The sequence below is a fragment of the Trachemys scripta genome, chromosome 1, assembly GCF_013100865.1.
Source record: "Trachemys scripta elegans isolate TJP31775 chromosome 1, CAS_Tse_1.0, whole genome shotgun sequence".
NCBI lineage: Eukaryota > Metazoa > Chordata > Testudines > Emydidae > Trachemys > Trachemys scripta.
Window position 1 is genome coordinate 163,500,717 of NC_048298.1, and position 15,611 is coordinate 163,516,327.

At 41.2% G+C, this 15,611-nt stretch overlaps 1 protein-coding gene across 2 annotated transcripts in view; it reads left to right on the forward strand.

The window, feature by feature from the left end:
* Positions 1-2,935: 2,935 nt before the first annotated feature.
* CD247 (CD247 molecule) overlaps positions 2,936-15,611 on the forward strand; it is a 79,965-nt gene continuing 67,289 nt past the window's right edge. The window contains exon 1 of one of the 2 annotated variants that reach the window (XM_034791675.1): positions 2,936-3,604. In XM_034791675.1, the coding sequence (XP_034647566.1) occupies positions 3,547-3,604 (58 nt within the window). In that variant the 5' untranslated portion in view covers positions 2,936-3,546. The remainder of the gene's footprint in view (positions 3,605-15,611) is intronic. The other variant, XM_034791665.1, reaches the window with a different exon arrangement.

Sequence of the window (15,611 nt, forward strand, 5' to 3'; positions counted from 1 at the left end):
CTGGAGTCCGAAGCCCTGCGGCCAGAGCCTGCCACCCCGCTACCCCAAGGCTGAACCCCAAAGCCTGAGCCCCACCACCCCTGGGAAGGTGGGGAACTCACTGGGTGCCTGTGCCCCAGGTGTCTCCAAAGGAGGGCAGGGCCCAACCCCTGCTGGCGGCCCCAGCAACCAACACCAAGGCAGGGCATCCAGGAGCAACAGGGAGGAGAAGGGGCCGCTACTTTGCCCCTCAGTTCCCCAGCCCAGGATGCTGTCACCACAAGAAAAGTCCCTGGTGGCCGCATTTGAGAAACGCTGCTCTAGACTACATTTTGTCAATATAAGTCAGTAGCTTGCTTACCATAAACAGTGAGATGCACACCTCTCTTTTCTTTGCAGTGTCTTGTGCATGAATGGCAGGTCCAGCTGTGGGCTGCAGCCTGCTCACCATACAGAACTACTACCGTCTATTTGGTATCCATTATCTTTGTGTGAGCATCTCCAAAAATGATTGTAAGAGCTTGGTGTTGAATTAGTTTCTGGGGGCTACAACACTGCCATTTATTGCTGAAAATAGGCCAGGCTCTACAGACATTGTCTCCAACGTCTTCCAGATCCTCCAACAGGTCACAGAGGTATTAAGTTTGTCTGCAAGTACTAACTGTAGCAGGTAGGATCAGGAGAATCAGATATGCTGATAACAGATCTGTCCTTAATCCCAGCAGTCTGTAGTGATGATTACAGGTAGGGTCTCTGTGGTAGCAGTGCATGAGCCAGAGGGCAGTGTGTCATTATTTTTATCCCCAGCTTGACTGTGGTGCAGGTTCATTTTTAGTTTTCATTTATTTCCTGTTTAAACTCTAAACCCTGCTGGTTCTTTATACCTCAGGCAAGCACACCCAGCAAGAATGAAAACAGGCTGCCTTTGGCGATGGATTAGCCCCCTGTATCAGAGAAGCTTGTGCTAGGCCTGCCTATGGCCAGAGAGAGAGAGAGAGAGAGAGAGATTGGCATATTGACACAGCATCTGGTCAATGTATGCTTTGTGTACTCTAGGAAATTTACCAATCATAGGCAACAGGTGTCAGAAACAGGTGCAGCTTAACAATGCTGAGCACAGTTGAAATTGAAGTGTACAGTATACCAAACTGTTCAGTACATTTCCAGAAACCATGGTTAAACCCATCTCCCTCTGCTAGTAATGGGTAATTTCCCCAATAGACATGGTGCTAGACCAGTGGTTCCCAAATTTTAACAACCTGTGAACCCCTTTCACTAAAATGTCAAGTCTCGCGAACCCCCTCCTAAAAATGAATATTTCCAGGGATTTTCTCCTTTACCTGAGTATAAATGCCTATTTAATTTTAAAAACAGCAAAAAATATCCACCTCCCTTTCCATTTCTTATAAGGAGTCTTGCAGTTTAAATCTCCTCAGTGTGATAGATATGCTTGCTTTGATCTGCTTAGCTCTTGGAAGTCCAAGGGCTCCGGGCTTCTGGCCCCATGCTGACCAGGGTCCCTAGGGACAGCTCTGTCCACCATTAGGAAATTTTTTCCCGAGAACCCCCTGGGTTCACGAACCCCAGTTTGGGAACCACTGTGCTAGACATATACTCAAGATAGCTAAAAGCTTCTCTTAACCCTTCAGAGAAGGTCTGCTGTCTCCACTGTGGACTTGACTCACTATAAAGTTGCAAGATTTGACAACATTGCATTGATGAGGGTTTTGTCCAGTTTTGTTATAAATATTCCAAGCAATGGAGTTCCCCACCACTTCCCGGTGGAGACTGTGCCATAACTTAACAGATCTCCCTGTATGAAGTTTTTTTTGATATTCAAACTAAATTTCCCCTTTCTTAATTTCATCTCATAATTCTTAGTTACCTCCTTTGTACCAGCCTAAATAATTCTGCTCTTTTTATTGGCCCGTTGCTGCTCAAGTCAATGGTAAAACTCAATCTCATTGGGTAATATTCAGGGAGATGTGTGCTCTGACCACCCCCTTGCTCCCACTGCTGTTCCTTCTGTCCCTTTAAAAATTCTGGGGCCTCATACCCCAGAGAGCTCTGCCTGCCTTGGCAAGCTAATTTCTCCAACTATATACTAGGCATAATAATGCGTAACTGCTACATCAGGCATGCTTGTGAGGCTAATTTAATTCTTTGAGCTCCTCAAGGAAAAACACTGTGGAATGGCTCAGTATTATTAACACTGTGAGCTGACAACAGATGGCCAACTGACTAAGAAAAGAACCCTGGAAAATGAAATCTGCCAAGTTACTGTTTACTTGAAATAACATTTCTGTTACTGCCTATATAGTTTGCTAAATTGGAACTGGGCTACTAAAAGGTGCCTTGGTAGTCTCCCATTTGAGTCTTTTATTTTGAATTGTATATTAAGTGCTGGTTGAAGGTGTTAGATTGAAAGCCCCAAGGAGTCCTATTAATTCCCAGAGCATAACAGTTCAGGTAGAAGCAGGGCAAACATCCCCCCACTGCACCCTGCTAGTGTGTCTCTATATCGTCATGGAGGGACCACTTCTAGGGATGAGAGGGTTGTTCAGTCTCCTGGCCCACTTAGGCCTTTAGTGAGAGGAGATGTGGAGTATGTAGCTCAGACACTGCAATGTCATTGTTTTAAAGGTACTACACCTTTAAATTTTCTAAGAACTCTCCCTCTGTGCAGAGGTCAGCAGCCATTGTGGCAGCCTGTCCAGAGGGCACAGAGTCTCTGCGGGAGAGTGCACACTGTGCGTCTCCTCCCTACAGGCTGCAGCAACTCTGAGAACAAAATGGCAGCTGAACTCTGAGGCGAGAGAGGCAGTTCTTAGCTATGTAAAGGAAGGGGCGGTACCTTTAAAATAAAAGGCATTGCAGTTTCCCAGCTACCTACACCCAACAGGGGCCTGTTAGTTCCAAATTTGATGGTGCTTTCCTGTCATGTGGACACTTGTCTATTAGGAACAAAATTGAGACCAACTCCTTTCACATAGGCCACCGAGTAGCCAAAAGAGGATAAAAACTTGTGGTCCCTAGTGGCCGGTTCTGGATTTAAATCAGTGACCCAAGATGAAGAGCTCCGCCAATCACCGGAGCCATGTAGTTGTCCGAGGATGACTGTGTTATGCCCCAAGTTGTATTTTCACCTCGGTTTCTGATTTACTGTACATTGGACATACAGTTATATTCCATCTCTTTTGAACTGTGAATGAATATTGTACCATGCGTACTTTATAGGCTTCTTGTAGAAGTTCAGTTGCTGCTGATTTAGAATTTCTGAGGCTCCATCAGAAAAACTAAAAAAAGAAGAGGAAAAAAGAAAACCCCAAACATCAATACCAAGAATATGAAACCAAACCTCTAAAGCTTCCTGGTTGTGAAGCAAAAGAAGGCGCGTGTGTTTCAGCCACGCTGCCGGCAGGTGGACTCTGAAAGATCTTATAGACCTCGCACTTCCTGTGGAGGCAGCCAGAAGAACAAAGCCAGTGGAGGTGCCTTTTCTCCTCACCATCCCACTATCTGTTAACTTGCGGCCTCCAGCCCCCAGTGCAATCCGGGGGGAGCAAGATGAAGTGGAAGGGGATTGTTATCTCTGCTGTCCTGCAGGCACAGCTCCCAATTACAGGTAAGGCAGGCTTTTCATATGACAAGGAACTATTTTAAAACCCTTTTGAGGTGGGGACAGAACACAACGTTTCTGTCGGATCCCCGCCCTTCTGGTAGCAGGAGGGCATCTGCGTGTGAACCTCTAGCATGTCTGTCCTCCTAATTATGACTAGTTATGCACTAGTTCAGAACCGGCAGCTGCAGGACTTGCTGAAAATGAAGTCTTTGCTATAAAGAAATCCTTTGGAAGGTGGGGAGGGGCGAACGAGGCAGCAGCAGCAGCTACCTACCATTGATGAGGCCTGCCTTTGTTGTGTCAGAGTTAAAGATACGACAGCTGAATAACATCTTGTAATTAAATGGGGTTTTTAACCCTCCCCCCAACAGTTCTCTCTTTGGGATTTAAAAAATGAAAAGTTGATATGCTGAGTGCAACCACCTTCAATATGCTGCCCAAGAGATACCTTTAATTTAGCTGGATAGAGTTAGGGCTGCGTTGATCCTTAGTGGCACGTTCAGTGCTTGGTTTCCAATAAACGTCACACCCTAGCAGCTCAGAAGCCGCTGTTGAGGGATTAGAGGAAGGGTAAAAAGGCTATGATTCCCCCCATCTTTTTCTATACCTGCACACTTGCTTTCAGGTAATTAAAATGAATAAAGTTTCCTTACCTTATGTGTTTATTTGGTTGGTGTTTATAAACGGACCCCACTCAGGCAGACAGAGGAGTGGGTTTAACATGCAAACATTCATGATTTAAGTTAATTTGGGGGAAGATGGACATACATTTTAATAATCCATAAAATCAAGGAAAACTAGATCAATTTAATTTGCATCTAGAGACTGGGCAGGAAAAGGCCTGAATTTGAGTAAGTCAGCAAAGATGAAAGACAGCGAGGCCACCTTCAAGTATATGCAGAAAATCCATATGAAGAGTTTCATCCATGTTCTCTCTAGTCAATGTACACAACCAATGCACCATAAACAGCACTTTTACATCAAGTGTTTTGGGGACCTCAATAAACTTTCAAATAAACAAGGTTTTTGATGATTAGGAAAATGACCCAAAGCATTCACTGATGCCGTGCGACATAATCATGTTCCAGTTAACCTGTGTACCATACATTTCAACAGGATTTTAAATTAGATTTCCATTATCCGTAGTAAGTACTCACAGCTACATTTATGTTAATATATAGCAAATACATGTCCATTTGGGATATTAATGTGTTTCTACATACATTGAGCTGTGTGTGTACCAAAAGTAGGAAAAGCATTTCTTTCTGTCCTCTTAGAATATTTTCAAAATGCACAAAGGCCTAGGACGTCTGAAGGAAAGGTAATTGTACTTATAGACACGTAAAGATTTAGAAACTACTTAAGGTCAGCATTTGTTTCTCTGATCCTTCTTCTTTCATTCTTTTATAAAACATCAGTATCTAGCATGCTACAGGCTCTTGGTCTTATTTGTTCTTTTTTAGCAGAAAGGCCGTACTGAAAAAATAGAGCAATTTAATCAAATCTGCTAATTACTAAAGTATCAACTTTATTATGGTCTCTCTGTTCACACACCTTGGGGATAACTACGCTCACAGGAAGAGACTATTTAGCTACGACACACCCTGGACCAAATTTTGCCCTACGTACAATTCCCATTGATTTAAATGGAGATGGTTGTGTATTTATCTGAGGGCAGAATTTTTGGCTGGGTATTTTCAATATTATAAAGACCTTTTTACATTTTGGAATGAATGTAGAGTAAGAGGATGATAGTGAGATTCCATAAAATTATTCAAATAGTAGATAGGTGCACTAACAATTATTAATTTAGTCTGAACATATTGCCAGGCAGATGACTTTTTGGGGTCAAGACTAAGAACCCTGAATCTGGGACCTTCCATTATTTGGAGTAAATAGGAGCCCTCTTAAAACAAAGTATATTTTTATTTTTCACAGAACATGTTTGCTCTAAGCAAACCGTCACTAAGTGGAATTGCAGATGGCACTTTACAATGCATTCATACTATGGCGCTCAGGTTTTCAGTATACTTCACAATAGGAGTCTGCTTGTTTTGTAGTTAGTCCAGCAAAAAGTGCTGGCCCCAGGAATGGTAGCTGAAGAGCAACCATGCATTTTCCTTTTGCTCTCAACAGTGTTGAGCCAAATACATCAAGCACCAGAAACATTTTTTTTTAGAGTACTTCTAGCTATGGACCAAAGCCGCAAAATTCTGATGTAGCCATCGACCCCAGCCCATAAATTTGAGGATGTTCTGAGTTGAGGTTTGACCAATAAAGCAAGAGGAGCTGCTGGAGAAATTCAGATCCACGTTCGGATTTTGGAATGCTTCCCCTTTCCAAAGTTCAGCAGGAATGGATCTGGAGGTCTGGTTCAGGCCCTCCGATAAATATTTCACTAGAAGGAGTTTATGAAAGAAAATAAATATGTTCTGAGTCTCTGAGCAGAGTGATTTTGTTTATCACACTGTTCTCTGCTGTTTCGGGAAATTCTGTTAAAAGACATTTCTTCTGTCTGTACTGCAAGAACCCCGCTACCCCCCCAAAACAAAACAAACAAACAAAAAACAGGAAAAACCCAAAACCCTGCAATATGCTGCAGTGATAGACACAAACCACTGCAGTTTCCAATAGCAATATGGCAGTGTTTGGGGCAATACTGCCATTTTTCCCTGTGAGGGTGATCAGCTTAATATGAGAGACATATAAAGACATGTGCAACAGGGTCCTAAAAGGGGGTTTCTCTCAAATTCTCAAAATCTCCTGTTGAATTGAACCCAGCACCGGATTATTTGGCTGTAGGGAAGCTAGAACATGTCCACCCTGGAGAGACATCACTCACACAGTTCAGTCAATCAGCATTTCGCTGCCCAATGCAACTGCTTCTTCTACCCATAGGGTAGCGTGCAACTCAGGAGCGATTTGCTAATCACCATATGGGTAACAGGAAGAAATGGGCAGCGTTGTGTTTTAAGGGTTCATTTGTTCGTTCATTCGTTCCTTCCTTAAAATAAGTTATTTAGAAGACCTACACTTTAAAAAACAGAAAAAAAAAAATCTTGTTTACAAATACATCCTGGATACTTCAACCAAATGTAAAGACAGAATATTTTTAGGTGCCACTCTCCATACCGTCTACACCATCCTTGCTGTATTCTTGGCACTAATGCAAAAATCTACCAGGGACTTAATTTAATAATTATGCTTCTTTCTACTCATAATGATTCATTAATAAATACTCGGAAATGGGACATTTGTGTATCAGACAAAATGTAGGCAAATATAGCCCATCTTTATAACAGGCTGTTTATTAAGCTCCTACAGTGCTAAGTTCAGTTTCTTTAGCGATCATTATATGTTATATAGTAAGCACTCTCTACTAAAACAATACCATGTTAAATTCTTAATGAGTGAGGTAACAGGTTAATAATTCACTCCATCTGACTCCCCTATGCAAGAGGGAGTGTATTTAAAATGGAAGGAGCCATTTGAAAATATATTTATACATGTCCAGTACAAGTCTATTCTTGTTATACTATTGTACTATGTGGATAAATTGAAGAAATTGGGTAGTTTGCTAATAATGGATGCAGATTCATACAACATGTAGATTAGATACCCGTTCTTTGTGGAATCAATGCACATTGTTAAATTATGATTTTGAAATACAAAATATCAAACAACAAAAAGTTTTAAATCTCAATCTCCCCCCCCCAAAAAAAACCCATTTAAATTCCAATTAACTCCATGTTTACACCAGTAAGAGTTTTAAAATCCTTACCACTATTTATAATACTTGGCTATAGATATAAAGACAACATCCCCGGCCACTATCTAGAACTTTAAAATGTGTCCGTGAAGAAACAGATGGGGACCTGTTAAATAACATATATGGTACATTTGCTCATTTAGGATGGCATGGGCAGAAGACAGCATTTTAAAAAAACCTGAGAAAATATCAGGCCTGCTAAAAGCATCTGCTCTGTCTGTGTGTGTGTATGCTGAAAAGATTTCAGTGTCATATGTATATAACTTGGATCAAAACCTACATTAAAATGTTGTTACTCCTTTTATTTTATTGCTAAGAAAATGTCTATACTTACTGAATCTTGGAGAAGTTGGGTTTTACAACCTTTTTTTGATGTGTAATAATATGCTACCTGATATTTGGAGATTAGCTCTGACTGTAGCTCTGTTGTTAACTAAATTCATTTGTCTTCCTTTAAAAAAGTATGTGCAAACTGTATCCTTTAGGAATGAGGTTTAGGATCAAATTTTTCAAAGAAGGGGGTAAAAGCTACGCTATGTGAAATCCCACATTGCCATACACAGGTGACTAGCATTCACATACACCAACCAGATACCTGTGCATGCATATGAGTAGTTGAGTTTGCAGTTCCTCAATTTGCACATGCAAATTACTTCTTTGCCGAAAACTGTGAAGAAAATGGGTGCGTGAGTGCTTAGCTGTGTGCAACTGGTGTGTGAGCACTTGTGTGTGTGCAAGGGGTATATGGAAATGTTTGTCGGTGCACCATTTGCTCCGTCGTTTGACAATTTAGCCATTAAAAACAGAGAAAAAAGACCATCTTTCCCCAACCCTTAAACACGCACACCCGTTAGTGCGTGTACAAGTCTGTTCAAGGGCGTGGAAGCTGAATTTTAATTTTAAATAATATATATGTTTCAAATATTTAAAAAAACAAAATTGCTAAAACAAACCACTGCAATTTGAAAGCCCTCTCTGCTTTTTGTTTATGGTCATTCCTTCTAAGATTGGGTTAGTCTACTGAATTGGAAATGACCACAGTCAACTTGGAGAGAAAAAGAATCCTAAACCAAAGGAAGAAAGACAAAATGAAAAAGCTGGGACACGGCCACTTTCTGCACCACTGTTATTATGCTGCAACATGGCTGAAAGCAGGTTCCTGAGCCAATTCAGATATTATTGTGTACAACATACAGCCTATGTGTTATTTTAACATAATCACAGTGAAATAATAATTGCACATCTCCACCTGTCTCCTGATGCTTTCTGAAGAAAATAGTACTGACTGATTTGTGAAATTTCTAAGTGAAGGAGAAGCCACTCAAATAATGTTATGCTCTTTGGATGCACAAATAGTACAGTATAAGAACTTAGAATTGAATAGAAGTGGTGGAGGAAGGGACTGTAATATTACCAAGCAAGTATATAATACAAGGCACAGTAGAACAGAATGGGAGTGCATAGGGGGTAGCAGTATTGCCAACTTTCATGTTTTCTTCTCAAGTCTTACAATATTTGGTGGTTTTCTTAAAGCCCCAACTCCTGGAATCATGGGATTAGGTGCAAATCTCACCTTCCATTAAAAATAAAAGTTTTCAGCCCTCATGATTGCAATTCAAAGCTAGACAATGTGAACCAGAAAGGCTCAAAAACCAGAAAGCAAATTTCCTCCCTGAATTTATTATTTTTTTAAAATCTCATGATTTTTTGGGGACCTGACCATGATTTTTGAACACTACGGGTTGGCAGTATTGAAAATTCATTCTTTGACTGGAAAGCTATTGAACTTCTAGAACCAGGGAACAGATAGTTTAGAGGGAGAGGGGATGTCCATAGCTTCTTTCAGTACAAATAAATCTCTGGAGCCTGTACATTAAGACGCACAGTTCTTAAATGAGAGCTGGAAAATGGCTACTCTCAGTAAACTGCGCTGAGTTTTAGAAAGACACCCAAAGAGCCTACTCTGATGAGAGATTGACAGAGGATTTAGTACCAGGACAGTGTCTTACGCCAACATTACCAGGGCAAAATCTATTGCCAGTGTCTTCATTCTGTGTTTGCCCCCCAAACTGTGAGTAGTGAAAAGAAGCAGACAAAACCACATTTATTTAAAAAAAAACAAAAACCTGACCCTACGCTGGTCTACAAGGACTGAACCCAAACACTGCACTAATGGTATTTTAAGCCGTAGCGTTTTGGTAACTTCAAGGTAGAATATTGATTTTTTTTAAGTGATTATACAACAAAACTGGGTGAATACTGCACACTTTTAAAAATAGTCATTCAGATTTTGTAATGAATTTGCTCTAGCCATAAACGTGCCCCTTTTGTGTTCACTTCCGATCAACATTAGAGTGATGCAGTTTTATTTGTATAAATGCCTCAACCAAACTTTAAATCCACTTGGACAAACATTCATGTCACAATCCCACCAATGCGTGCCCACCAATCCAGTGATGGACCAGAAACAAATGTATTTGGCTTAGATGATAAATCCCAATTAAACGACACAGCTCGGCTATCGTGTACTGAAGACTGGCAGTAAGATGTTTGCGATCAATCAATCCATACAGTTAAAATAATGTTCTTAAAAAAAGATTTGGGGAAACTCTGATCTGCTACAAACATTCCACAGCGGAAAGCTACATTAATGAAGTATATGGTTCACTAAATTAGATGCACATTTTTTCAGCATAGATTGGACCTTCTTTTTAAAACCTCAGTCATATAATATTTCTTTTCCCCTTCTCCCATCCTTTGGGACAAATTTCTTAATGAAATGGATAACATTTCTGATCTGCATTCTGATCCACATGGGTGGATCCCTATGCCTGTGTGGAGACTTGTTGAAATTGGCCTATATGGATTGGACAGTAGGTTGGGAGCCTAAAGTCATGGTATTTGTACTGTGCATACACACATCTTGGAGAGAGGCATTTTTGCAGATAATCCTCAGAGGACTTTGCTATTGATTTTACGTGGAAGGTGCTCAGATAATATGGTGATAGGCAGCAACTGAAAACCATAAAATAGGTAGAGTTGGAGAGAGAGAAATTACTTTCATACCAAAGATTTCCATTTTGGATTTTATTTTTGTTTTGATTAGTATTACCAACCATCAATCCAAAAATGCAGCTTTTGTCCGTCAATAAATGTATGCCATCATATCTAAGTCCGCCTCTTTTCAGGGTTTTAAAATTCAGCTGTAAATAATTGTTGTGAGCTGCAACCTGTAGTATATGATTTCAACCCAGGAATCCAATGTATTTAGTCCTTTAAAAGATGTCATACAAACCATCCAGCTATTTTGGAGTTATAATCATCAAAACAAAATTAGGTTCTATGACTAGAGGGCTTTAGTCACCAATGTTATCAGGCTGGTATCTTTCACTAACACACAATTCACTGAACATGCTTAAACGGTGATAATACTGCACAGCATAAAAATGGAATTTTTGTTTTATCTTTCAAAATCACCCATTTTGCATTCATTTTTATCACTGATCTTTACCATGCATTGTACAGGAATTAAACACAAATCATATTTCCATACTAAGTAACTCAGGCTATTTTTTTGTAAATATGAAATGTGTGGCCTGAAACAAATCACTAAGGGCCCTGATCCTGCAACCAGATCCATGTGGACAGACCCTTGCATCCGTGTGGAATCCCACAGGAGCTCTGTGCAAACCCACGGATTTGCCCTTGCACATCCCATTGCAGGATGGGGCCTTATACTCTCTTTGTGAGCCTCAGTTTACCCATGTGTAAGATGTAGATAATAATGCTGACTTTATAAGGGAATTGTAAGGCTTGATTCATTAAAAAAGTGTGTGTGTGTATACACACATATATAAAAAACATTTATTTAAGAGCTTCAGATGAAAGGTGCTATACAAGTGTAAAGCAAGTGTATGTATAATTTTTTTGTCTTTGATCTTTTTTTGGTGCCATCATTTCTTATTTAAATAGTTCCCAGGAGGAGTATAAATGGCTGCTAATCTTTCAATCCACCTGTCTTCTGCATTTGATTTAATTTGTATCTAACTATTCAAATCTGTAAGTGTTTGTCCCCGGATATGGACCAAAATCATCTGTGCTGTACATCCATCGACTTCATGAGGTGCGCCTCAGGGATAAATTTGCCCCATCCTCCTTTTCTTTCAGTTTTCACCCCAGGTTCTGGGTCACATTCTCTCACCATTAGTAATGGACCTTTTCTTGACCATTGTGATTCCTGAACTCTGGACGTCCTTCTGAAATTTTTTTAAGCCTGAGTCCTGAGATTTGTGCACGTTTTACTGGGGCTACTTACATGAATAAAGTTAAGCAGGTGCATAAATCCTTGCAGGAGCTGGGCATTGAAAGGTAGATTAAGCATTGTCATCACCTCTGCTCTGATTTCCTTTCCCTGTGCAGGAGGGAGTGCACAACACCCCCATCAGTCATGATCTGGCTCATTTTTCACTTAATTTTTTAAGTATGGAATTTTTAAATTTGATTTTTAAACAAACATACAGAGCTCAGCAGATAGGTGTTATTGTGAAAGTGACCCCTCAAAGTCCAGTGAAAACTGGTAGTCTGGTAAAGTTTGATCTTTCACTGAAAATTGAACATCGCACTCCAGGTCACTTTTGAAGTTGGTTTCTTAAAAGCAAAATTTATTATTGGATATAGCTGAAAAGAAAAGTCAGTTTTCACAAGCCAATTTGACTGTAACCACTTTAAAAAAAAAACACAGACCTAGGAGTATCTCTAACCCTGCTTCAAATAACTGTCTGTTCTTGTGCTGTCGGAGGGGGACAGAGGTCTGAACTAAAAAAAGCCTCCACAGCTAATATAAGACCTGGCAAGAACAGATACCATTCAAAGGCTTCTTAGAGTACGGCCTGATCCCATCTGGTCCTTAAAAGTTAGTGGGAAATCAATGGGGGTTTTGCCTGTATACGAGCACAGCCGGATTGCATCAAACATAGTGAAATAAAACAAAACACCCATAACCCAGTAGCTCAACTTAGGGTGGGTAAGTGATAGTGGACTGTCATGGACAGCCACATAGCTTGGGCAGTTACCATTCTAGTATAATTATAACCCAGCACCAATTCTAGGCAGTGTTTACTTTAGCCAGATAAGGATTTGCTGCTCCAGAATGTAATCCTCCCTCCCCATCTCCACTTGTAAGTCATGTACAGCTTTCCTGAAAACACTGCTACCCCATCTAGCCCCTCTGCTTGAGGGATTGTGAGAGGGCTTGGAACGATTAATTTGTTTAAGACAACTGCTTCCCCAAGCAATTCGTAGCAGTGTCGCAGGGTATGACCGGAAGTTCTGATGATGAACGCTTGTAACTTTGAAAGTATTGCCAATCCCAACCATTCCAAAATCACGAGTCAGGCCCCAGAAATTCATGAAATTGGCTTTAAAATTATGTTTTAGAAATAAATAAATATGGGGTTCTTTATTTGCCTTCTGGTTTTGAGCCTATAGGGTTCATTTAGGTCACATCTTCAAGCTTTTTTTCTGTAATCATGAGAGCTAGAAACTTACTTAACTTTTTAATGAAAGCTGAGATTCTCACATAACCACTTGTCTCCAGGAGTTGTGGCTTTAATAAACCATCAAATATCACGGGACTCACAATAAAATCAAGAGAGTTGGCTACATTGCTTTCATCTCCTGCTTTAGCATTTGAAATGGCCGGAGCTTATATGAAGTGGGCAGAACTGGAATTCTCTGTTGCCAACCTGTTCATACAGCTAAATTAATCTCTTAGTTTGAATAACCTCAGTTGTTATTTCACTAACCTGCATTCAGACCCAATATTGCTAAAATGTATTTGTTGTTGCTGTGGTTCGGTATGTCTGCATTGGCTGAAGAACAGTAACAGATTTTCAGGCTTCACATAAGTCTACTTTTATAATTCTCTTAAACAAGTGTCAGATGTAAACCTATCTCGCTGTAACATCTTTTCCAAGACGTTTTTATCTGATTTTATCTCTCTCAGCTGCGAAGATGTAGCTGGCAGGTTTGCCCCCTTTCTCTCTTGTTGTTCTTTTTAGGTATTGAAGCCACAGGCCTGTTTGCTAAAAGTGATCGCTTAGTAGTCTACATATTAGGTTTAAAATACCTATATTTGTTAGATCAGGAACTACAGGTTCAAACCCCAGCAGGATTAGTTTAGTTCTTCCAAAGTAGATTAATTGAGTGCCATTGTAACACTGACAGACCCCAGATGTTGGGGGGTGGGACCGAACCTGGGACTTCTGAAAATTAGTGCATGAGCCTCTAACACATGAGCTAAAAGCCAACTGGCTGTTAGCTAATGCTGTAGAGCAGACTCATTTTCTCTCTCTCTCTCTCTAAGTGGTCTTGCTGCCACTAGATGGGCCAGAACACCGACACCCAGAAAGGCGTGTGGGTTACATATTTCCCCTAGCTGAGGAAGCACATCCTGAGCTTTGGAGTCTTCCCAGGTGAAATCCTGGACGAGCGCCCACTTGTAACGCCAACAGACCCCGGTTGTCGGCGAGCAGGAATGAACCTGGGACCTCAGTGCATGAGCCTCTACTACATGAGCTAAAAGCCAACTGGCTGTTAAGCAGACTCATTTTATCTCTCTCTTTAAGTGGTCTCGGTGCCATAAGATGGGACAGAACACCACACCCAAAAGGTGTATGGGTTAAACCGTGCATTTCACTGTTGTTCTTTCAGACAAGAGGTACGACACCACAGTCTTGCCAGTTCTTTATGTCCTTTGGGTAAGGATAGTTTTTTGCCACCCTAGTGCCTTTGCCCCCAAATTTCCCTTTCCACTGATAGCTGCCCTGCACTTCAGAATTGACTGCATTTCATCAAGTCTGGATTGCCCAGCCAGGCCCTTGCACGTGGGAGGTTCTGGAATGGGCCACAGGATAGCTGCTGCTGCTCTCTCCCACCTGCAGTACACCAGAAATATGAATATTGCTGCCATGTGGTTAGCTGTTACTGAACCCTAATCTTTCCACTCCTGAAGCCATACTTGTTCATCCCTTGATCACCTAGGCCCAGTTCTCCAAACTACTGTGAGATGGGGGCATGGGGGAGAGGGATTAGGGGAAAGTGCTAGAGTCCAGGCCAGCTCTAGTCCCCAAGGGATATAGATGACAGAGGGAGGTTGAACACTCTGAAATTAGAACACTGCCTGAGGAGTGCTGTTGCAGCAGCAACAGAGCTGGGTGCCCACCTCTCTAATCTGGCAGTCTTGGGAAGTTGCAAGTCTCCTGATAAGAGTAATGGGCTTTATTGGAGAAAATGGCCTGGAAGCCAAAAGCTTGGGGTTCAGTTCCTGACTCTGCCATAGACTCTGTGCGACCAAGTCACTTAATCTAGCTGTGCCTCAGTTCCCCATGGGGATAATGCCTCCTTTCTCTCATACTTGTTGGCCTATTTAGACTGTAAGCTTTTTTGAAGCTGTCTCTCACACCTTGTACAGTGCTCAGCATATTGGGGCCCTAATCTCAGTTGCAGTTTCAAGGCAGTAGTGTAATACAAGTAGCGATGGGGCCTGCTGTCTTTTCCCATTTTAAATGCAACACAAGGAATTCCTCCAGGCTCATCAACAGGCAGGATTAAGGGAAAAGCCACAGATCAGGTCCCTAGAAAGGGAGTTTCCTTCAAGCTACCATGCCCATATGTAAAGTGCTTAACCCTTATTTAGGGCTTTTCAGCCATACAAAGGAAAGGAAATATAATTTCATCTTCCCATATTGGGGGGGAGGGAGGGCAAATTGAGGCAAAGACTTACCCAAAGTCACCAGAAGAATAAATAAAGAATAAAACCCACATCTTCTAATTCCCAGGCCCATGCCTAGTGATCAAACTACATCACCTCCTATCTATAGATAGTTCCAAATTCTAATACTTGTACTACTAATTGTGTTGGTGATGCAGGTTAGGAGACATCATCTGTGAATAGCAGGGGTTCTATTTCCATTGGGGCTATAAAAGTAGAGTCCTATTAAACTCTCTGTCTTCTCCCCTACCCTTTCTGTGTGTGGTGGATAAGGCAAGCAGTTGTAGTGAGTGTGAGTGGATATGAGGTGCAGGTGTGTCACTGGATAAGCATGGGCAGCTGTGTGGCATGTCAGTAAACAGGAATTAAGAGGTTAAGGGGGCACAATGCAAGAGTATGTGGGGAAAAAAGAAAAGTTGGTTTAGAGTATTGTAGAAAGAGGGAATGATCACAATGATATGGAGAAGTAG